Below are 25,675 nucleotides of genomic sequence, written 5' to 3' on the forward strand. Positions count from 1 at the left end.
GAAATTAATTAGTTTTTACTTTTGTAATTTATTGTATTTGCTCTATGTGATTGGCACTAAGTTAGGCATATTTACAACAACAATATAACAAGTATCAATATCAATATCAATATCAAACTTTAAACAGATCTCTTTACAAACTATTAAACGACTTTAAGCAGGAATGATTACAAGTTTATCTCACTGACTGACTACAATTAAAACTAAAAAATGGCCCGAAACTAAAATAACAACGAATACAGCTGACAGCCAATACGTTTGCAGACATTCGAAACGACATAGGCGCCAGCCGAAACGGTCACGAACAACGTCAACCAGCCAAGAAACGTAAATTCCCCAACACGCGGCCTTATATGCTGCTGCAGACCCAGCCAGCCGCCATTGTCGATCAGCCAATAGACCAGGTCATCCTCAATAATCTCTGCCAAGCCGTCGACCAGGGTCTGCAAGTAATCATAGTGGCCCTGGCGCACACAGTCGATGGCAAAGCCGCCACAGACCGAAAATATCGAGATGATTTTGCCCCACGTAATGCTCGAGCGAAAGAGATCCTTGGCCACCAGATTGAGCAGCATGGGCGCCATATCGCTGTCCTCCAGCTCGCCGAACGGCGCACGCGATAGCTGCCTGGAGATATTAGTGTAAACGCGCGGATGCATGCGCTCCAGTTCCTCGCCCATCTGCATAATAAATTAAACAAAAATCATTTAAATATAAATCAAATATATATATGTTTAGTTAGATTTATATACTTACGCTGTTGAGCGCTGGAAACACCTCGTAGACTACATGTGACGATGGCTCCAGTATGTTGCGTAGTCTTTGTATCACCTTCCGATTGAGTACCCCGGCACGCCGCAGTCTCGCTCTGATGTACTGCCCGCACAGGCACTTGCCCTGGCAAATAGACAAACAACATAACGAAGTTCAATTAATAAATAACCAATTCGATCAAATCAATTTAGTTGTGATGGCCTGGGCGAGCTTTGATCTCTCGCACATGGAGGCATCAGAGTGCCACAAGGGCTGCGATCTATGCAGGTGTATCCGTCAAAATTTCCGCTTATCCGGAATCGCATAATTTATGATATCTGGAAACAATTCGAAAATACATTTCGATTTCGTCTATTTTCGTTTCGTCTATTTCGTTTTCGTGCCGCTTTGTTTGGGTTTGTCGGCATCGACTTGGCATTGGGAAATTGCTTTTGTGGCACTTTTCAAGCAATTTCATTTCGGTTGAGCTTTTGGCCAAAACACTTGCACAAAGAATTTTGGCCTGTCTGCGAACTTTGAGTTTTTGGCCGAATCACTGAACTGAAGTGACACCTGCTAAATTTCATTCACACACCTAACACACCTCAAGATAGTTCAAAATTTGAAAGCCAGCGCAGCACATTTAATGCAGCGCTAGCAAAAATAATATAAACACAACAAAAAATAAAGATTTTACAATCAACAATGCTCAGCTATGAGATATTGTGTATTAAGTTTAGTTAGTTGGTATATCTTGGGTCTAGAATTTGGATACACACTTGAATTGATTATTTTTCTTTGCTTTGGCATTCAAGCATTCGCGTTCGTTTACCTCGATTCTCCCTCCCACTCTCCTCTATCACTCTATCTCTCTCTATGAATGTGGTATATTGTTTATATTTTAGTTTTAGATTAATTAGTCTGCGCTTAGCTATCATTAATTATTATAATAGAGTCGGATAACATACTCTATACATACTCTTTCTGCATTTATAATAATGAAACTAATAATAATAATGAAAACAAATTTAAAATGTATATATATTTTTTATATATACCCCAAAACAATCGGCAATAGGAATATAATGGGGTTTCTTTATTGAACTTGATTGCTCTTTTATGACTATATTATTTAAGATCTCTTCTAAATAATCCTATTGAGATTTTCACACTCTTCTCCAATATACATATGACCGATTATATCTCGCGATAGATCTCTTCAGTTGCTAGAGGCGCACGCACCCTACTAATATTTTATACAATGTAGCCTCGCATCTGAGCAGAACAGGGTATTTGGCACTAGAGCTAAATGAAATACGACTTTATTTAGTGGCCGATGCTAGCAGTGTGCGCTGTGCAGAAAGAAAGAAAGTGGAAATGTTTATAGAGATGTGTGTTAACCATTAGGTAATAAAATCCTAAACAGACCCAACCAGCTGAGTGTTGTACTGAGGCTCTGTCGGGGCAGACTATAGCGGATCTTATCAGTAAACACTATAGGAAATATGGTGAGCGACTAATGAACTGTAGAATGATGTGTAGATACTTTAAAGTGCGCCGTCTGTCACTTAATACGAGAAACGAATATTCCGTTTCAATTACTACTGGCAGCAAAATAAATGGTTTAGTACAATACATATAAGTAAATACATAACGAAAGTCTTGCTATAATTTTAGTTCATTACCTTACTCTATCCTAATTAGGTCGACTTTACTGATTTCTTAATCATTTGTTGCTCTAATTTCGTATTACATATACATATAAATATTTTCAATAGAAAGCGGATATCCGTTCACTCTGTTACCATTCCCAAACCCAACCAATGCAATTCACAATATAGGCTTAGAGTTCATTGCTGATGTTTGCAATCAGAGGTTATCGCTCTTACATAAACACCCAACAATAGTTGAGAGAAGTTTGCTGCATAAATGAACCTATACACATTAAGATTTTAACACACTAATAAACCTCGTAGCATATTATAATTATAATGAATATGTTGAGCTACTTTTTAATTTAAATAGCGTAAACAACTGAATTGACTGCCTCACTTGAAGACAGAGCCAACGCTTAGAGAGCACGCCTTCTACATAGAGTCTGAGGCAGACACAGAAATATCTACGAAAACACGTGTCTACAGTGTTGTCTACTATGTCTATGTCCATGTCTGTGTGTGTCTCTCTGATAGATGTCTGTTTAATTGACAATGTCAGGCCGCTAGCAATTGTTATCGACACTCGTTAAATTATATTTATTTCGCACAATTATCATTTGTCATGCCAGCAGCCACAAATTGGCGCCAACTTGACATATGACATTGCCGAAAAAGAGTCGGCACGACCTTGGCTCGGTTGGGGTATTGAAATGTTGAATGTTGACAAGTCTATTGAATACTGTTGGCACTCGCTCGCTCTTGGGCTATTGCCCAACTCTTCCCACATGGGGTTTATCAGCCTGCTTACGCCAAATGCTCTTCGTGCCATAAATCTATCCAATTTGTTTATGCCACGCACTCTCTAAACGCCGACATAATTATTACCACCTGAAGAGCTAAATGTTTCCATGTTTTTCTTTCGATTGCCTGCTTCATGAATCCATCACCCCAAACTCAATTGGCGGCGAGTCTTACGATGTCTATTTTTAGTACTTTTAGCAAAACTTTTTTGTCTTCTCTCCTTTTTACTTTTCAATAAATTTGTATAGTGCTTGCAGCTGGTTGGATATCGTTTTTTGTTAGAGCGAACTATTTGTTTACATTGCCCTTGGGGCTTGGGGGTTTTCTCAAACGTATTTTTCTTGATGGTAATTTTTGTGCGTTTTATATAGTTTAAGAGGAACAGAAAAATTATATTTCATGTTTATATTTTCATTGGAAGCCTTTTAATAGTTTGTATAAACTTATACACATATTTTTTTTCGACTTGTTTTAGTGACAAAGCCTCATTTGTTTTACCTACATATGAGAGTATTACTAATAATTTATGTCTATTGACTTTTGCTTCTGTTTTATCTCAAAGCTAACGAGCCGAGCTGCAGCACGCGCATTTTCAACTCGGAAGCTCAACATTTTTTATCAACGAATGCTCAACAAATGGGAAAAAAAATAATTCGCAACTCTCCCCATGGGGTAAATATATCTAAATTATTAAATGGCAAACAAAACAACAAAATAAACAATAAAAAATAAAAAACACTTCACGTTGCAATGCCGGCCATATTCAATTTTTTATTTTGTTATCAGCTCAGATAAACAAATTGTTTAAGGAGAAAAAAAAAGCACAATATATATAAATAAACTGCTATGCAATGTACTTACATATATACATATATGTATGTAGCTGCCTTACGTTGCGAACGTACCCTATCAATTAAATGTCTAGAGGGCTTATATAATAGCCATAGCCACGCCCACTAATTAGGCATTTTTTGCGAAATTTAATTTCATTCTAAACAACAACGGGAATGGGACCGCCAACTGTTTGTTGTTATTTACCTAAATTTATACCAAAATATATTAATATTCAATTTGTTTGTACAGCTTTTCGCATACCCTGTTGTTGCCTGTATGCCTAAACAGAGAGCTATCTAAGACTTGTCGATCGAAATGCGACAGGCTGAAGAGAATAATAAAATATGCAGGAAATGAATGTGGAATTTAGAAGATGCAATCTAGAATATAGAAACTATACTAAACTATTTGCATTACAACTGCTCTAGAAACTACATACATACATATATAATACCGAATATGTATTATATAGGATCCCAATTTCTCATTTTAAAACTACAGATAGTTCTGGGATCCGAAACAATTCTAGAAAAACCTGACTTAACCACACATCTTTGAAAATTCGCCGATTTTACTTAGGTTCTATGTCATAACGCCTCACGTCATAAGCATTTCATAATGAACGAAAGAAAACAGAAAAAAAACGAACCATTGACTAACTGTTTATTTTCGCTTTAGTCAAGGTCGTGCCTACTTCTGTCAGAGTCCAGGGAGGGCAAACGCAAACATCTAATCTGAGATTCGAAACTTTGCGTTCGGCATTCTTTCTGCTCTGCTTGATTTTCCTATTTTTCTCTTGCAGGGTATTTTGTTGTTTCACTCAATTCGCTTATCACTTTTTATCGCTGGCTTACCTGATTAATAATTTCCATTTTGTACTCCTGGTAGTTCGTCATGGTGCGTGTGCTGCTGGCCAGCGACGAGGTGGAGGCGGCGCGCGTCATGTGGCCTAACGTGCCGCCCGCCTGACCCCCTTGGCCCGCTGCCGGGCTGCTGCCCACATGCGGAGATCTGCCATTAAGCGGTGCACGCAAAGCTTTCCAGTCGCTGGCTGCGGTGGCGATGGTGCTGCGTCTATTTGCCGTATAGATCTCGTTATCCAGCGAGGAGGACTTGAACTTGCTCAGCTTGGGTGTGGGCGCTTTGTTGCTGGTGCTGGCGGTTGCGGTTGTGGTGGTGGTGGCGCTCGCTGCTGTGGTGGGTGCCATGGCCATCGTCATTTACGCGCTGCCGAGGCGGAGGCAATGCTTCGCTGCAGCTGGACAATGGACCAAGCTTTGCTCTCCCTCTCACTCTCACGCCTTGCTAATGCTACTGCTGTTGCCCTTTCTATTGCTGTTGTTTTTGTTGCTGTACGCTATAGCTTGCATGCAAGCTCGAGCTTTTATTATGACAATTTACTGGGGCTGATTGTCGCCTTGCAATGAGCGCAGCTAGTTTTGCGCTTTTTTGGAGGTGGTTTGGCTTGATGAAATGTGCAAAACAAAATACAAAGCCGAGAATAAATGTTGCGCCCAAAGCGTAGAGCAGGCAAACACACACACACACACACAAGCACACGAATGGCGCACACAAAAGAAAACAACTAAAAACTTGTTGTTGTTGCTGCTACTGCTGGTGTTATTCGATTGATTTTCAAGCTGCTTCTGTTGCTTTCTTTTTGCTGTTGCTACTGCTACTGCTGCTGTTACTTCTGTTGCTATTGTTGTTGTTCTTGCTGCCGTCTCCGCTGTTGTTGGTGCTGTCTTTATTTTACCTTTTTTTATTTTTCTGTGGCGCGTGTGTTTTTACTGTCGCTTTGCTTCACTTTGCTTTGAACTTTTAACCGAGAAATCTACGAAAAAAAACACACACGCGACACACACACACACACAATAAGAAGTGTATTGTGCAAACGTCGGGGGATTGCCGCTCAGTCTCGGTCACAATATTAGCGGCCCCGCTGTTCTAACGCGTGAGAGTGTGCGCCGTTAACTCAGCTGCTGTTTGCTGCTGCTGCCATTCGTTTGGCTGCGCTGCCCGCTTTGGGGCCGAGCTCCAAAAAAGCACGCAACGAAAAGCTCTCCAGAGCGAGACAGCCACAGCAGCCAATGTACAATGCGTCTGTAGTCTTTGCATATTTACATGAAAGTGGCCGGGCGCCAAATTTATGTGGTTTGTGTATTTGCTGTTGATGAACATTATATATGCCTTAACTCTGTGCGACAGATTCTCTTTTTTAACTGAAACTATCTATATTCAAAAAAATTTTACATCTTGCGATATTTTATAAAACCCCGTCGATAATCTGTTGGCGATACTTCACGTACTTTACAAAACTATCGATGATTACTGTGAAGCTCAAGCGAAGAGCAAAGTGAATGTAAGTCTTTAAATTGATTAAAAATGTAATTCGTGCTCAACCAATAAATAATACAAGCTGGATTTAAATTTAGTTTGGCTATTAACTTTGTAAGAAACATAAACAAATTTGACAACATATACAATATAAAAACATCGAAAAATACTAAACGCGGTATTTGTTTGCGAACTGTGCGAAGGTCACACTGGTTAATGTAGACAACTTTAAATATTCAAAATAAATTTTAGCATTTGAGTTTATTGTATTAGCTCGTAAATCGTTGATATATTTTAGGTATCAGTGTGTTGACAATAAAGCGCAAAAACATAAATAATAAAATCAATCCGAATACAACTCCAATTACCAGCGTGGTCCATTCCAAGGGATTTAAGCTGTTGGATGTTGGTAAAACGTGTGTATTGATGCCACTCTAAAGCGATACAAGATGAAACCGTTAGCTCGAATTCTATATATAAAGCGCAAGCATTTCATTTTACCCAACCGCCGTTTTCGTTTATCCAAGGCACCAGCTCATCCTCGATAACTTCGGAAACGCTCTCCATAAGCTTTGGCAAATACTCGGGATGGCCCTGGCGCACACAATCCACCGACAGACCGCCGGCTATAGCAAACAATGAGATAACCTTGCTCCATGTGATCTCGACCCGAAACAGCTCCCGGCCCACGGCACCCAGGAGTAGACTCACAGCATCCGGGGTATGGAACTCGCCGCCGGGATTGCGGCAAATCTGTCGGGCGACGCCATTATAGATGCGCGGATGCATGCGCTCCAGCTCATCGCCCAACTAGGGATCAGTGCAGATATAAATGACTATATTAATATAACACTCCATAGCCATATCAAACCACATAGCAAATAGACCTTAAGCGGTCGATTCTCCTGGGGCACTCACCACTTGCACCGCTGGGAAAACGTCTCTCACGATGCCCATAGTTGTGTTGCTGTTGCCCAATATGCTGCGAATGCGCTGCAGCCCCAGTTTCTTGTTGAACAGTCCCGAGCGACGCAGCCGCCGCTTGATGTAGTGTCCACATAAACAGCGTCCCTGGATGATGAAAATTCAAAGCTTTAATATATTGATTAGCTGCGATAAGCAAAAAAAATTCTTCAGTCGATGCCAGACAACATTTTAAGGAGTTAAAAATAAAGCTCAAAGTAAATAATCGATAAAAAGATGAAAACAAATATATTTTTAAAATGCTTAAATTATGCTGGGATGGGTAACTGAAAGTGCTCTGACTATGAATATGGATTCGGCAAATTAATATTATTATTGGATACAAAATTTTAATAAAGAATGTTCAAATACTTTTCCTATTCATTAACTTCGGCTTTATTTATTTTTTAAAACCTATCAAGTTATATTCATAAATTTGGATTTAAATAAAAACTCAAGGCTCTATACTTTGACCAGAAGAACTAAAAATAACTATTCATTTAAAAAAATGAAAATTATAGTTTTTGGAATATTGTTTTTAATAACATAAATGCTAATAACTTAAAAACAAATAGTTTAAAATATTGATATTCCACGAAATTCAGCTAAGTTTATTCAGGGCTCAAGAACTAAATAAATTAAGCATAGCAATAATATTTAGAGTTTTTTGTTTAAAATTTTGCGTCTGACTATTTTGGGAACAACTATAAAATTAGCATATAAACCAAATAGACAGCCCCTTATGTGAACATTTTATACTCCAATATTGAGTTGTAATTAATATTATTGTGATTCAAATCAACGATGAATTTTCCATAACGGATATTCCTGCTGCTCAACTTAACCTCTAGGCTGGACTTGACTTCTACTATTAACCTCCTCCTCTTCAAAAATCTGTTAATGATTATCATATGCCACGCATACCTGTGTGATAATGTCTTGGGCAGGTATTTGAGCGGCCTTCCAGCCGATGGTGTAGGAGAGCTTGCGGGTAACCACATCGCTGACGTTGCTGAGCCGGCGGCGCGTGGACTCCCGCTGGCCCACCTCGAGCAGGGCGGCCGAGTGGAGTGTGGCGGGGAAGCTGAACTTGCGGCGATTCTGCGCCTGCAGCAGTCGCTCGGCTTGGGTCGTGACCATGGGGAAGCCGTTGCTGAAGTTGTCGTTGTTCGTTGGGAACGAGGTGCCTGGCATGATGATGTGCGTCTGAGATCCTGCAAGAGATTTGCCACAGATTTGAGATGAAATGACATACATAAATCAAAACTGATTGCCCAGGCGCTAATTGCAGTCATCGATAGCCGATAGCCGATATACGATATGGGATACCCGATACGCGCTTATTTTGGGCTTCATTAATTATTTTGATGTCGCAAACTCTGTGCGCTGCTCATGTTAAATCAATTAATTGCCATTCGATTCGATTTGGCTGATGTGGCAAATTTTTGTGCGTTGTTGTCAATCTTTTGGGTGCCGTGCCGTTGCCCATGAGAGACTTTTATCTTGTATCTGTCTGTAGCTCTAGCTCAAGCTGTAGTGCTCTGTCTGGCTGTAGTTGGATGGAAATGTTTTTTTTTTTTATTTGTCTGGCCGTCAAACCTGCTACAACAACAACAACAACAACAGTCAGTGCAACAACAATAACAACAACATTTGAGGCAGCACATAAGCCCCACAGACAAACAATTATAATCAAAAATAATTGCCTCAAATCATAAATGTCATGTTGAAATTGCATTAAATTTATAAATGACATTATTTAATGACTTGAGCCGCCAGCCAGAAAATCTCACATTAGGCGCGCAATTCAAAGAGCTAATTGATTAGGCTAAATCAAAATGATTCTATGAATTATGATTGAAACGGATAGGAAAATTCATTATTGGGCAGCTTAAATATTTGAACTTCTGATTAACTTAATTAGCTTTACTTTTTTTTAGGCCTGTATTAATATTTAAAATAATAATATGAACAGTAATAACAGTTAATTTATTAAAGGCAAAAATAAATAAAGGGAAATTAAGTATGAAGGCCAATTAAAGGATTTTTTTTATCTAATTTAATAAGCTTATTATTATTATATGTTGTGGAATAGTTTTAATTTACCCAATAATGATTGCAAGGCTACTGTGCGCTTCAAATTAAATTTCGAGCAGACAGACATAGGAAGAGTATAGAAGTTATAAGTCGATTTGCCTATAGAAATGTATGAGTGTAATAAGATTTAAAAAAGAGAGTTTAGCATTGGAATGAGTTTTAGCTACTGTGAGGAACAATGGAAAGCTTATATGTATTTGTAATGAAGCTTGTGATCATTCATACTGATTCTGTTCCTTAAATATGTCTTTATTCTCACAGTGCTTGGGCTGATCGTGATAAGCCCAACGCTCTGAAAATGTGTATAGACTACGACTATATTACTTATGACTATATGAAAGAGAAAGAGAGAGAGAGAGAAAGAGGATGTTGTTTGCTCACTTTTAGTAAAAATTGTGATGCAAAAAATAAAGTTGACTTGGCTAAATTAAAGCTATATGAAACATTTTAACAGCTAAACAATTTATTAAGTAGTTAAAATTGTTCTTGGCATTTAATTTATAATGAAATCGTTTATTATTTAAACATATGTCACGAGCATTAATGTACAAATATGTAGTGTGAGCTAGCTTTAGCAGGAGAACATTATATAGGGAACACACATTCAATTTTGTTAAAAACTTTAAACATAGAATTCTCAGCTAATTGTAGTTTATCGTTGTTTACTTAACCCAGAAAATAAGAATAAGAATAAACTACAAACACACAAACACAAATCCAAATATAATGAAAAGATCTAAAACCTACCAGACGCTTAAGCTGAATATATATAAAAAAAATTTGAATGTGCTTTGGGCTAAACTTTACATTCTCCTGAAGACCTAGTTAAAACTATTTCACTTGCAAAAAAAAATACTTATGCTTAACACATATACATATATGTATATGTAGGTATTTGCAAGCTTCTCAACTGAAACTTCAATTGAAATATTTTCTTATAACGACAGCTCATGCTTGAATACCCTGTAATTCAGCAAACTAGCCTCAATATTGATATCTTACTTATGAGCTTTGCCAGAAACCAAATTTCTTTAAAGATTTGTGATTGCTTCGGCCCACACTAGAATCACAGACTAGGCCATCGATATAATCCACCAAGTTGAAAAGCCTGCAGTGGGTATCTCAGGTGGTGTCAGCTCAGCCTTTGCTTTGCCATTATCCGATTATTGTTGTTGAGTTTTTACTTTGCGCCACCATTTTTGGGCGCATTAACAACGGCGACGTCGGCGTTGGGGGCTCGTTAAGTTTGATTGGCGGTCGCGTCTTTTTGTCTTGGCCATTTCAAACGGACTTTCAGCAATCTGGCCAAAATGCTGTGAATGCGTGTTGCCATTAGCCGACCACAGGCGGCATGTCAAATGGCAAATGATTTGTGGATGGCGGCGACAACTGCGTCAAGTGAATCGAAGTTGCAGCTGCGATGCGATGCGATGCGATGCGATGCGATGCGAGTGTCGAAGTGCTATCGCCTAGGGAGCAGTACCACGGCAGCAATTAGCTGTACATAACCTGGCCCAACAGCCGCGCCGTCGCATCGTGATCAAGGAAAGTTGTCACAATCGATACACCGAAATCGTGTGCGTCCATCGCCATGGAAAGTAAATTTTGGAGCCCCTCAATCACAGTGAGTTCTACATAGCGCCCACATTTGGGTCATTCCGAATCACGATTATGCCAGCTTAGCTTATAAAAGCACGCCCACACATGGCTCGATCAGTCAGTGATTGTGAAGAATGTCGACTAATTGGACGCGTTTACTAGTTGTCAGCCCTGCCCTGCGGTTGCTACTCCTGCTGCTGCTCCTGCTCCTGCTCGACAATGCCTGCGCGGATGTGGCTCACTTCTTTGCGGCACCCGCTGAATTTGGCAGCTATTTGCATGGACAGGCGCCCTTCCAGCTGGCGCTGCCTCAATACGGTCCGCCTGCCGCGAGTCCTGTGACCCCGGCCCCCGTGGCTCCCGTGGCGCCGTCCACCACGGAGTTTATTCTGCCGGAGATCATTGACAATCGCAGCCTTGTCAAGAGTTTCGGCCCGGCACACGGCAACTTCATACCCCTCAGCCAGCACTATCTGCCGCCCAGCAACGAGGAGCGTCCCAGCTATGAGAGCCCAAAGCCCAGGTAAGAATCAGCTGTCTGGCAGTTCCAACTGCAGAATACTCATTCACAGTCAATAAGCTACTTGCTGCATTTTTCGATTTAACACGCCTCCACTTAAAAGTAGAGGCGTAGAATTATCGGCCATATCTCATTGATCTTGATTTGTCAGCCCGAGCATGTGTTCAATATTTCAAAAACTTTTCCTCTTAATATAACAGAATACGAGAAAATGAGGGATATACACTGAGTCGATTTGTTACGACTTTAATAGGCGTCACTGCAATGGGCGTAGATCCACGCGTTAGCCATTCACTTAACTGAGATTCTGACATACCGAAAAATGCATTTGTCCATTTAGTACGTCTCTAATAGCGTATTCTTCTTCTTCTTTATGGGTATACACGAGTATATATAACAAAGTCAAAATACCAAACTTCAAAAGCGCTTAAATAGCTTGCGTTCACAGACAATTGCTTACGACGAACGGACAGACCGACAGACGAAAGGACGAATGGATAAACAGACGGACGGACCGACGGATTGACAGATGCACCAACAGATAGACCGACGAATAAAGAGACGGACATATGGCGGATGGATGGAGGGATGGACCGACGGATGGACTGGCGGTTGGAAGTATGGATCGACGGATGGACGCAGGAAGCGACTGTTGGGCGGATGAACGAATAAACCGACGAACGGATAGAAAGCTAGTCGAGCATTGCATTGCTTCACTTCATAAATATGCAGCAAAGTAGCGAAGTTAACATAATGAAACGCATTCACATTCAGCTTAAATAAAATTTAAGCAGCCTTAAGCTGACGATCTAGCCTAGACACTTTCATAATTCGTTTGGCTACTCTTCCCATGCGCTAGCGATGAGTTCGCTGGCTACTATTATCCACAGCCCAGTGGGAGCAGCACCACGCGCATTCCCTCGACCACCACGACAACGCCACGTCCCATCGTAGTGCAGGAGCTGGGCGAGGATGGGGATGAGGAGCAGCTGGCCGCCGCTGGTTACGATTACCATGCACCGCCGAAGCGTCCCTCGACGCCAGCGCCCGTTTATCTGCCGCCAGGGGAGAGCGGTGTCCAGCACCAGCAACAGAATCAACTGCGACTGCGAATCAAGGACATGCGCTGCCTGCAGGCTGGCTACTTTCGGGCCATCCTCAAGCTGGACAGCTTCGTGGGCGCTGCACCGGTGCTGGACAACGACTACGACGAGTCTTCGGCGGACAAGCACTGCGAGCTGAAGCTATCGCGTAGCTATCTGCTCCTGGACATAGCCGGCGCAGACTTCGAGCGCTGTGGCGTGCGAAATTGTGGCCAGGATTTGTGTTTGCGACTGCGTTTCCCGGCTATACGGGGACTGCGCACAGGCGGAGACTCCATCCTGACGCTGCACTGCAAGACGCAGGAGCGCGTGGCCGTCAAGACGCATGCACTGAAAATGGGCGTGGCCAACGATGTGTGAGTAGTGGATATAGTTCCAGTTGCAGAACCAATCCGAACTGAATCTGATTATATATATTCCCGCTGCCACACAGCCAGGCCCGCAGCGCTGGCAGCTATGCCCATGGCGGCAATCAGAATGCCTTTCGCACCCACGTGGAGCTCCTGAGACGAGGCAGCAACGGCTATACCCAGCACCTGGAGAGCAATGGGGCCGTGCAGCTGGGCGAGGAGCTCTTGCTGCGCGCCCATGTACTGGCCGGCGATGGTGAGTTCAATTATTTAATATTGTATATGAATGGAGCTATTTGTAATCAAAGAAGAATATAGTAAGAGCAGAAGTAGAAGTAGAAGTAGAGTTGAAAATATAGAGGATCATAACTGGGGATAGGACAGAGAAGACAGCATATGAGACGAAAAGTCTTAAGAAGACATATAGTTTGAGAAGGAGACGGAGAGATCGAGTGAGAGAGAGAGCGAGAGAATAAAATTAAAAGAGCTCATTAATAGAGAGGAATCCAGAACATGAGAAGAAAAAGAAGTAAACAAAGCTAAAATTAAATTTTAAATAAAATTGAAGAACAACAGAATGGAATGAGAGTTAGTTATGAATTTGCGAATTAGAAATACACACAGAAGATAATATTAAATATTTTGTAACTTTGTTGAATTTCTATATTCAATTATTTGAGCTAAATTTTAGTCAATATACGAATATTTAAACGCTTGACAGAATCAAAATAAATTTAAATTGAATTTCTATAAAACTGAAACTAAATTCAGTACAATTTAAATTTTAATATATAAAAATAAAAATATATAATAATAAATAAATATACATTGATCATCCACAATATATGTATATTTATTTATTTATATATAATATAATTGTGGATATAAATTTCATATTTGGATATTTCGACTTTAAAGAATTTGAGACGTTATTCTCATATTATCAAACCATTAAATGATGCACTAAAATTTCATTATAAAGTTTATGAATGTCATTTAAAATATTTAAGCTTGAAGTTGATGAAGTTAACTTCTCTCCTTAGCTACCTATGCAGTGTTTTTAATTTACAATCTACTCATTCTTCGCTGTGACTTTTACATTTAAGAAGATATACTAATTAAATTCCCATATAAAAAAGCTCATTAAATCCTGACCCCGTCCTTATATCAATTGAATATTATATGCAACAATTCCTCCATATATACTTTATATTGTCTCATTAAAATCATTCTCTCCTGTCTCACTTCTTCAGGCTGGAACTACACGAAGCTGAGTGACGTACAGCTGCAGCGCATTTCGGCCGGTGGGGAGGTCTTGAATAGTGTTCAGCTGATCACGCCGCGCGGTTGCCTCAATCCAGCCATGCAGAGCATATGCGCGCATGCGCCCAGTGCGGAGCCGCCGCTGGGCCAGCGACTGCAGTTCAGAGCCGTCATGTTTCCGGGCATGCACAGCGGCGATGTGCTGGTCATGTCCATGCGCATAACGGGCTGCCTGGAGCGCGAGGACTGCCAGCTGTCGGCGCAGGACTGCCAGCCCGGCGTGGCCCAGCGACGACGACGGGACACCGTACTCCAGCCGCATGCCAATGGAACAGAGGCATCCGAGCTATCCCACATCACTTTCAGAGTGATCATGCCGCACATGGAGCTGCCGGAGCAGCCAGCGATTGTAACCGACTTGGACTCGTCGAACGTGACAAATAGCGCCAAGTCATTCGCATTGTTTGGGAGTGTGGGGTTTGTGGTGCTGCTGCTGGGCGTTGCTGTGGTGGCACTATATAAGCTGGGCAAATAGATGGATGATGATTGATGAACCGTCTAGTTTTGGAATTACCTCTATTTTCGTTATGTTACTCGTTACTTTACTTTTTAGCTATAAATAAATAAATTGTTCAATTTATTATAGCAAACAGACAGAAGTGGGTATGTAACGGTTTTTTGTGTTATAAATATAAGTATATATATAAAAGGGGCAAATTATTGGTTCGCAATCTCTCCTGCTCTATATCATTACTCTTACATGTTCATCATTTACTTCGAACCGCTATTCCTCTCATTCCCTCCACCCATAAGACTTTCATTTCAGGTCCCACATATCTTCGTCCAACATTCCTCCAGCTGCCTTCAGATTATGCATCCTGGCAGCTCCATTAACCACACCCGTTCCACATTCGCTTGGAGCCAAGAACCTCTTTAGTGTCCCCCCAATCTGTGGCGCCAATCACAGCCGCGAGCAGCTCGTAGAGCCCCAAAAAGCAGAAAAAGTGTGCAACAAATTTGAGCTTATCGGACGGACGAGATCAGTGGCGGGCAAGTGCTTGGCCATTCGGAGCTACCAAAACAGAAATTAGCACTTAATAAAATGTTATTTATGTTCATGTCGCTTGTAATTGAACGGCCTGAGAATAAAGCTGAAGCTGAATCTGAAGCTGACGTTGAACCTGAAGCTGAAGCTGAAATCTCGAAACATGGCTCGTCGACTGATTACCAAACTGCGCGCAATTCAAAAATTGCGATCTGTCATTTTTATGGAGAGACGCGAAAACTGAAATTCTATCACGTTTTCACGCTTCGAGCACATTTTAATGAAACCAAATACGCAAAGAACTCGCTTTTGCTGTTTTAGCTTTGCTATTTGGTGCAATTTGTAGTCATTTCTTATGTTAATTCTCCACTCGCAACTGCAGCGGCAGCTGCGACTGAATGCGGGCCGTGGGTGCCACGAAATGGCATCCAATTAGCTGCTTGATTGACGGCCTAATACATCATGGGGGGTCATAAACAGCAGCTTGAACAGTTGCTAAGTTTAGCAATCAGTGGCCGAGCTGCCTGCTGATTACGTGACCACATTAATTGAATTACATTAATTATTAGTTTTACTGCAAGTTGACGAAATAGTCGTTAGTTATCAGCATACGGTTATTTTACTCACTCTTAAAGTGAGGAAATTATATTCATCTAAATGTATGAATAGATAATTCAGCTAATGATTTGGCATTTGAATTTAGCGCTCTTCTACAGTTACAGTTACAGTTTGTCTTTTAACAAAGGAGCGAAGGGGAGTAGGTATTTCCTCTAAACATATCATTTGAATATTTCCTCCAAGTATTTCCTATGAGTATTGCCTCTTAGTATTTCCTTTTAAGATTTTCTCTAAGTATTTCCTCTTAATGCTTCTTCAAAATATTTCCTCTAAGTCTAAGCATAGCTTCCTAGTATTCCTCTTAGTATTTCTCCTAGGCACCCTCCAAGTATTTCCTCTTAATATTCCTCTAAATATTTCCTCTAAGCACCCTCCAAATATTTGCTCTAAATATTTCATTAAAGTATTTGCTTTTAATATTAGCGCTAAGTATTTCCTTTTAATATTCCCTCTTAGTATTTCCAGTGAGTATTTCTTCTAAGTATTCCTTCTAGGTATTTCCTCTCAGTCTTTAATGCTCCACTTCAGTGTACTTCATTTTACTGCACTGTACGATTGACCCCCACCAGGCCTGGGTGACTGAAGAAATGCTGCAGCTGCTGCCCTTTATATAGAGCCACTTTCACTCAAGCACTAATTCTCTCTCAACTGTTGAGCGCGACGCCAGGTAGAGATCTTTGCAGTCGAGCTGCAATCGACCAATGGGAGCACTCTCTGCTGCTGAAAGCATTTCATATTCGTTTCTCTTAAATATAAATTTCCAATGCACACTTCTGCATACACGTAGACAACTTAAGTGATCTTCTGCAGTTCTTCTTCGTCCCTCGAGACAGATATACAGCCAGATATACTAGACATACAAATAGTTGTTATATTGGATTATTACGCTATTTAAGAGTATGTATGCTTTAATATTTATAATTATTAAATAGCATAGACTGGCTAACTTTCTCTCTCAATAGTGGGTAGCACAGTAACACATCAACACTCATTTTATATGCCCTGCAAATTGAAATGCTCATATCGATAACCATCAACCCCATACAACCCAGACATACAATGCAAAATTCAAGTGCTAGATGTGCTCAGTATTGTAACGGAAGCAAAAAAGAAAATACCATTGTTTAGTGTTGGAAAACATTTCATGCATTAATGGCAAGGCGCCAGTGCTGTAAAGCTAATGTTCTATCAAAATAAAATATTTGGAGTATTCGTAAATTAAAGTCTCCTTCAGTTCAATCAGATGATAAATAGCAGGAGGAGATCCTTTGGCCCGCTGTCAGCGAGGAAATGGAGCGATTAGCAGGTGAGTCGTATGGGCCAGCTTGTCGACTAGCGTGTCAAGCTCTTGGCGTGACCTATGCCTAGTTCCCAGCGATAGCACATCTGTGGCAGAGCCGGACGACATGGCTGCTCACATGACTGGCAACGGTGGCATGCACCTTATGGGTCGCTCGGCTTGGCGGCCTACTCGGAGCTAATTAATAAAAGCGACACGTTTGCAGCACAATCGCATGTGTTGTGCAGCCCGCAGACAACTTGGCCAGCAACTACTACTTTGTCTTTGTCGCAAATGGCAGGCAAAATGTTTACCTAGTGCACATAAATTAAGTGCCGAGCAGTGCTTCGTCGCCTCGTCGCCTCGTCGCCTCGTCTAAGGCGTCGTCTGGCCGTTCCGTCCGCACTGGCGCTTAACTTTGTAGTCATCGCAGCGCGCTGCGGCCTGAGCAACAATTTACACTCTTCATTCCGCAACCGAATCGGCCAAATGGCCACGCAAACCAGACCTAAAAGAAAAACATACGCACATAATTTTCATGTCTCCCCCCTCTCTTCAGCCCTCTCTTTCTTTCTCGCTTTGCTGTTCTGCTTAAATTAGCGACTTCGACTACGACTGCGACTGCGACTACTTAGTGCCCAATTTAGCAACTCCCAATAAATATTTATGAATGCACTTCATTTTCATTTTCATGCTCATTTTTAGTCACTTTTCAGCTTTTAATGCTCAATGGAGCGCAAGAGCTCTAATAGCTTATTCTGCTATGAATGGCGAGCATTGCTGTGAATATTCATATATGTACATATATACAAACATAAACATACATATATATTTATGTCTATATGTTAAGTATTAAGTGATTTTCCGAAAACCTTTCCTTGCATTTTATATGAAATATATTTATACATTTAAGGTATATGAATTGATACATGTGTATGTATCTAAAAGTATTATATAGAACTTTAATATATAATGCCTGAATAATGACAATAATCAATGTCTTTGTCATTAGCTTTTGAACGCCTGTAATAGATGAGTGTTTGGCATAGTAAGTCTCGCTCTACTCATAAAACACAGAAAAACTTTTGTACCTATACATATAATAATAAATTCATCATATTTTACCCGAACTGAATCGTTATCAATAAATACTTTCTATGTGTAAAATATTGGTAATCATCATCAATAATATTTGTATTATTAATATATATGTATATATATAATTCTAATACTATTTTATTTTATTTTTATTTATTGTTATTTTTAAAATCATGTCTCCCATATTCCAATACTAATACTATTTTTTATTTATTTTTTTTTTTATTTATTATTATTTTTATATTTATGTATCCCATATAAATATCTTCAACTATATTTTGCTCATAAATTATAAGTAAAAACTAGGATTTAGGCTAAGTATAAACTTCATTAATTAGTTAAATATATCCGTATAAATATAAATAACAGCCGAAGGCCCCTGCTGCCAGTGTCTTAAGTAAGAGTTAATTTTTTTTTAAATTCTAACTTACTAATAAATAAATAAATAAATATATATAATTTGTATACTATATTTATAGTTAACTATCAACATCAATGCCCTGTCTAATATGCCAAAACCTTTGTACAAAGCCGTTGTAGTCGAATCGTATCAGATTTCCATTCAAGCTTTTACATTGCACCTAACACTAGTTGATTTAATTAGGTATTTATAGCTCATCTACTATACATATACTATATATATTCTACTACTATATATTCTGCTTCATTTCCAATGTCAATCAAAATCAATCACTCCTCCTCCCCTCGGCTGATTCGCTTGCCCGTTCCCATTGGCTGAGCGCTGCGATTAAATCAAATCACATCAAATAGTCAACGCCTCGACTCACTCATTAGCAACTTTTATTAACCAAATGTGTCGCCTGCTTGTATTTTTTTTCAACTCCAGCAACTGCCATTGGCTCAGACGCTAGATCGAGGCGCTGCAGTGCTTTAAATTAACGTCAAGCATTTTGGCTAACACAATGCGAGTTTTTTTCCACTTTTTTTTATTTTTTGCTGAATTTTTTATTGCCTGTTGTTCGGCAAAAACTTATGGCAGTCACAGATCGCGTTCAACTCTGATTCGAGCTTGTCGCTGGGAATACCCTGTAAATGTCGAATGTGAACGGGGAATGTCCGCTGCAAAGAGTGATCGAAGTTGAGATTCATAATCTTCCTTCTTCTATTCATTCTTGATCAAAAGAAGATAATATTTATATTTCATCTTTATATATATATAATTTTTACTATAGATCCACTTCCCCTGCAAACTTTCTCGAGCAAAACTCGAATATTTCTAGCCAACATCTGACTACAGGGTATCTTGCAGCTGTGCACTCCCTGGCGCTTATACTTGTTTTGGTTTTTTCTTAAGCATTATAGCCATGTTAACATTTGTGTTATTGATTTTTTACAACAGTTGACAGTTACGCAGGCGCAGTAGACGCCAACTCCCCGACACTTTAAGCCCCGCAAGTCAAACTTTTTTTCTCTCTCTCTCTCTCTCCCCCCTCTCTCTGACTCTGTGGAATTTCAATATATCTATTTATACACTGCTTCAACTGGAAAGAGCTGGGCATATTGAGTTTTTTTTATTATTTGTGCACTTTTATTTATTATTCATGAAGAACTCAAAAATGTCTCCCGCATGAAAATACCTATATAAAATTCAATATAGTTTCAGTTTACATTTATTTTTGTTTTGCTTCAAGCAGAGCATCTTACAGTCGTGACTACTCCGTCCGTTTAGCTGTCCGTTTTTTCATTGACTTTTGCATTTGGCGCTGGATTTGGCGCATGACAAACGATTCGAGCAATTTGACTTTCGATTTGTGATTGGTTTATCAAATCGCAGTTCATTAAAATGCCAAAACACATTTAATTGCATTTCTGATAGGCCCAGCTCAAACGGTTAAAGCCTCAGAAGCCCACAGAAGTCTGGTCGCGGCTCATGTATAATAGTTTATAAGCCAAATTTTTGTATTTAATCCACTATATTAGAACATAGCATATCTATAGTCATAACTACATCTATAGGGAACTACATTTAATATGTATCCTAACAACTAGATACCCTGCAATCTAAGCAAATCAAGTATTTAAGTTAGTTTCTGATATAGATACAGTATCTAATTCGAATCCGATCATAGACTGTGAAATTACAAATCGACGTGTGCATCAAGTGCTCCATTTTGTTCTCTTGTGAGTACAGGGTATATGTGAAAACAAATTACAGGTGGCAAATGAATTAGTTAGAGCCGTTAATGCTGACACCGCCAGCTCGCTATGCCGCTGTGTTAATATTTTGCGGGGGATCGTTAGCTACTCGTATTGTCGCCGTCGCTTGATTTTGCACTTCTCATTTCCATTCCCATTACCACGTCCGCCGATCCGCCGATTCGTTTTACGTCATTCAATTCGAGCGTGCAAAGTAACTAACAATTTGCTCTGCACCTTTTTAATTGCAACAATGTAAATATTGTAACACAAGGCGCGGGGGGGCGACATCTATCGGCTAACTGTTGTTGACTCATGCTCGTAATACTCTGTTTTGTTTGATTTACTTAGTGTCTGTGGAGTGGACTAGAGTAGCTAATGCACTTGTGTTTTCATAGGCGAAACATATGCTTAAACTTGATAATACACTGAGAGAAATTGAGTATTTCATATAGGCGACAGCTGAGGTGGTAAATGTGTATATTACATAAATAAATGTGATATATATAGCTGCGGTCATGAGAATAGTAGAGCGAATGGACGCTAAATGTTGGGTGTTACGAATTAGAAGTAAACTTAATATTTTGCAAAGAATGTAGAACTAATATTAGGATTGAAATATACTTATATGTGTTATTATTTTAGATATTGATATGTAACTGATTACTAAGCTTTTTGTATAACTGAATAGAATTAAAAATATATACATTTTTCGTATGATAATTGAATATTTTATTATAATGCATAATAATTTAATAATAATATTAGTAATTATATTCGATAGTTCATTTATATTCGATAGTTTCGCCTTACTCAGAAATTAATTTCCAATGTGAGCTGATTACCTCTTCACAGATTTCAGCAGAAGAAATATATAAGCTTTAATCACTGTATTCTTTTTATTTATTTTTTTTTTTTTAACTACTAATCGTTGCTTTGTCGGTGAGCATTGTTTGTTAAATAAATGAAATGGCTTTGCTCATGGCATCACACAATAAAGCAGCAATTATAGCAAAGTCAATTACGAATTGGTCTGAGATGTGGGTGTGCGCGTGTGTATGCGCATTTAACCACAGCTCAGACACACACACACACACACACACACACAAACACACACTCACACACACATGAAAGGAAATTAAATTAATATTAAGTTGAACTCTTTCTGCTTTGAGGGCGTTCAACTTTATATATCAACAAGTGGCCCTTGGCACTCGGAATTCTCTTTTTTGTTTGCTGTATATTTACTTCACGTTAATGCATTAATTGGCTAAATAAATGCTAAAGCCACACCAACTTTTCTTATCGGCATATTCAATTTCATTGATACGCGCGCACATTCTGTGCTGTTTATCTTTTTGGTGTCGGATGCGCAATTTGTGCTGATAATGATTTTCTGTTTAGCTAGTGATAAATGAATAAACAAAAACAAAAAAACCAAAAACCGTTTTTGTTTAGCTAGCGCCTATACACCACACACATTTCGATATGCTTGTTGTGCCTGTAGGTGTATGAGCCGCGCTCTCTGTTGCATGAAAATTGCTTAATTAACTATGCATTACGCGTTTATTTTATTTGGTATCTTGAGCATTCACGGTCACAACTTGAAGGTTTTTATTGTTATTGGCGCGCAACGTTTCCACGAAACCCCACAAATCTATATATGCATATGGCTTATCGGATATTAATGTTTAGCACTTGGACATTTATAAATGAAATACACTAACCGATTAATTGTTAACGGAAGCTAAAGAAGCCGCACCGAGCAACAACAGCCGCTTCGATCGTTGCCCGTTTCGCGTACGAAGTTGTCGAGCGTTGAATGGGTAATAAGAAACGGAAAAGGCGCGCGAGATTCAACTGGTTGCGCGAGTGTTGGTTAGCGCCACGCAATCTGCGGCTGGGCAGCACTCATCGATAGCTGCGCAACATCGCGCATATCGAACGCGGACTCATCGATAGTGGAGGCCATACAGCAGTATCGCTAGCATTGGCTTGCTCTGAAAATAAAGTGCAATATTTTTTTTCGCGAAAAGTGCAATACATTTATAGACCGTTTGCAGATATTTGCTACACAAAATGTCGCTGACTATAGTGAAATATCGAAAAACAGCTGATGGCGTTCAGCCCATGACGCCCACAATGATATTTAGACCTAAAATTGAAGTGCAACAACAACAAGCTGTCAAGGTATAGCACACATAAATATATACATACTTACTTATTGCTACCACGAACAGCTGTTTCGAGGCGGTCCGGCAACGCACTGGGCGCTTTGATTACATTTAAGGAATATTGCAATACAATTCTTGTATTATTTTATTGAAAACTGCAATGCATTACAGAAGATAGCAGGCGGCAGCATTGCGCTCGCCAAAATACCTGCCGGGGCTATCATCAGGCCAAGTATGAAACGAGCCTCGAACAGCGCCACAACTCCAGGTTTGCCTAACTTATCTTTTATTGTATGCACGACTTACCGAGTTTACATATCGTCGTAGCATCTGCGCTGGTAAAGGCCCCAAAGTTTGTGAGCCAATCGAGCGACTATGGCAGCTCATCTTCTCCCACGCTCCCCTGGCAAACGAGCTCCCCGTTGCTCAACATTAAGAAGGAAGCGTTGGGCGCTGCAATCAGTTCCCTGCCGCCCAATACGATTATAAAAGCAACTACCAGACAGCCGGTAGCCACGTCCAATAGCCCAGCAGCAGCTGCAGGCGCAACGGCATCAGCTCCAGCCGCAGCGCCCGCAGTAACGTCTGCCGTGCGCCAGGCGGTCTTCCTGAAACGCGATATGCCGCAGCGCACGATGCGCAGCATGACGCTGGGATCCATTGACATGGCATCCACACTGCACTTGGGCGTATCCAGCGCCCATTTGCCGCTGTTCAAACGCCACATATGCAAATACGCAAATCTCTCACATCTGGACTGCTGCATAGCACTGCGAAAGCTGCGCCTCAACGAACCCTTCGCTCTGCTCGCCGAATTCTTCGAGCTGAGCGAGCTGGAGGTGGAGCAAACCTTTAAGCATACGATTGTCAAGCTAGCGCGCTGCCTGCGACCCCTGATTCGCTGGCCCGACGCCAAGCACTACTCTGAGCGCCTGAAGCATATGCCGCTGGCGTACAGAGCGAACATGTTGCATGTGCGATCGGTGATTGAGTGCGTGGAGACGGAGTTGAGCGAGAAGCTAAACTTTGGCTGCGGCAGCTACAAGTTTATACTGTGCCTCAACACGAATGGTGAGTGGTTCAACTGCATTTGTAGTATGCAGCAATATAAATGGAGATTATCCTTTAGGTATTATAAGCTACGTCTCGGACACCTTTCGCGGCGACTGCGATGATCTGCAGTTGTTTGAGGCTAGCAATTTCAAGGATGTCATTCCCAAGTACCTAACACTCTGCGCAGAGCCAGGCAAAGCCGTCAAGCGCTTGCCCAACACTAATGCTGACGATAGCCTAACAGATGAGGAGTACGAGGCGCAGGACGAACAGGAGCCCAACCCAAAATTGAGCAAATATGAGGAGCAACGTCTAGCTGGTCAGCTGGCCAGCATGCAATCACTCTCCGTTTCGAATGGAGCGCTAATCTCATCTCGTGCACCACAGCTGCAGTTGCCCACGCTGCGCGTGAATGAGCCCGCCTGTCGCTCCCAGCTGCGCCAAGCGATCGACACACTGCGAGAGTTCAAGATGCTCGATCACTGCGCCGTGCAGCACGCCCCTCTGCTGGGCTATCTGAACGAGATGTTGATTGTGGCCGCTGCATTGTACAATCTGCAGCAGCAGTAGGAGCAGCTCTGTATCAAACGACGCTCGATCACCGAGAGAGATGCCGATTCATCGCGGCTGCAGCATGGATTTTTCTGCAGCAGCTATAGCAAAAATTTAGCTTAAATTTAAATCAACACCTGTTTTAAGGTTGTTACACGTCCAATTATGTACACAAATTATTAACAATATAAATTGAATTTTTTATACTGAAACCCGTCAGAGAGTAACACTTGATGTTCTCACAGCGATTTGAAATCGTTGACCTTTAGCCGCTAGACTTCGCTAATACTTATGCCAACACAGATATGTACATATAACGAGTTTGTATATTGTTTTCATAACATTTAAAGTCTTTTGTATTTTAGATTTGCATGGCTTATTCTACAAGCTGCCTGAAATGCCTGACGACCTGCTTTTAGGCACTTGCCTTAAATATATTTGTGCAGCTGCTTGACGCTTCGTTTGCTTGCCGCCTTTGCCAGTCGCTCGTGTCAATAGCCTTACTAGTTGGTTAACTTAAATTAATTAAAATCGCATAGTTAAAATAGTCGAGAGTTAATATGCGACATTGAGACTTTTTAGAGGTTCATCCTAACAAACAACTTAGCCCGCAAAAGAAACTTTTTTCTTAGAGTATCTTAGTGTATCATGTGTATATAATTACAATATCTATATATGTTTGTATATGTCAAGATTTCCTATTTCGTCTTAACACTTTTCATAGTTTACTTTAAGTGTATCATATGTATATAAAACCCATATCTTCATGTTTCACGTGTTGTTTAGTCTTAGTCTTCAATTCTAAACAAATGACGGCTGTTTATCTGGCGAATTAAAGGCCTTTTCAGATTGACGACAGCAAAGCTGATGATTCATTTCAGCTAAAAATAGCTGTAAAGTTCGTATATCGTAAATCAAACTCGTGTCAGAATAAGCTATGAGACTATTTTCATCATAACTATGGGAATTTTGTATATTTTTATATATACATTATTCAAACTATGGGAAATAAATAGCGGGAATTTCCAAATTAGCAAAAAAACAAAATTGTAAATTTCCAAATCATTTAATTGTTAATTTACCTTTATATGTTAGTTCCAATGTAAGGCTTTATATTCATATATATGTATGTATATATATATAGTGCTCTATGAATTTTATTATATATGGCATATTATATATTATGCAAAATGAATTCTGTATTAAATTAGAAATTGAAGTTCCCAAATGTGGGTATATATATTCCAATTGTTGTTGTTCCAATCATGTTTGCTTATTACAATAGATTTGGCAAGTGTAGAGACTATTCCTTGATTGAAACTTCAGCCCTTCGCAGGGACCAGGCTCTCTGCCAATCAAGCACTCCCAACTAAAACACGCTGTTCCCAAAAGAGAAGTATGAAATATGTTATTTGTTGTATTCT

General features: G+C 40.1%; 4 protein-coding genes across 4 annotated transcripts; 2 read left to right on the forward strand and 2 right to left on the reverse strand.

Moving 5' to 3' along the window:
• Positions 1-12: 12 nt before the first annotated feature.
• Positions 13-6,274, reverse strand: Debcl (Death executioner Bcl-2). The gene is made up of 3 exons (XM_018105967.3): positions 4,898-6,274; positions 757-897; positions 13-680 (listed from the first exon to the last, which is right to left on the reverse strand). The coding sequence occupies exons 1-3, from the start codon at positions 5,261-5,263 to the stop codon at positions 222-224; spliced, it is 966 nt and encodes a 321-aa protein (XP_017961456.1). The 5' UTR covers positions 5,264-6,274; the 3' UTR covers positions 13-221.
• A 366-nt stretch (positions 6,275-6,640) lies between these two features.
• Buffy (BCL2 family apoptosis regulator buffy) lies at positions 6,641-22,336 on the reverse strand. The gene is made up of 5 exons (XM_018105968.3): positions 22,200-22,336; positions 8,268-8,557; positions 7,299-7,451; positions 6,882-7,190; positions 6,641-6,814 (listed from the first exon to the last, which is right to left on the reverse strand). Exons 2-5 carry the CDS (start codon positions 8,535-8,537, stop codon positions 6,650-6,652), a joined length of 897 nt encoding a protein of 298 aa, XP_017961457.1. The 5' UTR covers positions 8,538-8,557; positions 22,200-22,336; the 3' UTR covers positions 6,641-6,649.
• On the forward strand, positions 10,888-14,933 carry LOC108654525 (uncharacterized). Its single transcript, XM_018105966.3, has 4 exons — positions 10,888-11,562; positions 12,419-13,018; positions 13,096-13,268; positions 14,266-14,933. Exons 1-4 carry the CDS (start codon positions 11,174-11,176, stop codon positions 14,808-14,810), a joined length of 1,707 nt encoding a protein of 568 aa, XP_017961455.1. The 5' UTR covers positions 10,888-11,173; the 3' UTR covers positions 14,811-14,933.
• An 80-nt stretch (positions 22,337-22,416) lies between the features above and the next one.
• Positions 22,417-24,463, forward strand: Camp (Cathelicidin-like antimicrobial protein). Its single transcript, XM_018105963.3, has 4 exons — positions 22,417-22,662; positions 22,818-22,914; positions 22,974-23,717; positions 23,776-24,463. The coding sequence occupies exons 1-4, from the start codon at positions 22,552-22,554 to the stop codon at positions 24,267-24,269; spliced, it is 1,446 nt and encodes a 481-aa protein (XP_017961452.1). The 5' UTR covers positions 22,417-22,551; the 3' UTR covers positions 24,270-24,463.
• The last annotated feature ends 1,212 nt before the right edge of the window (positions 24,464-25,675 follow it).

The sequence above is a fragment of the Drosophila navojoa genome, chromosome 5, assembly GCF_054131105.1.
Source record: "Drosophila navojoa isolate 15081-1374.11 chromosome 5, UAZ_NAV_1.0, whole genome shotgun sequence".
NCBI lineage: Eukaryota > Metazoa > Arthropoda > Insecta > Diptera > Drosophilidae > Drosophila > Drosophila navojoa.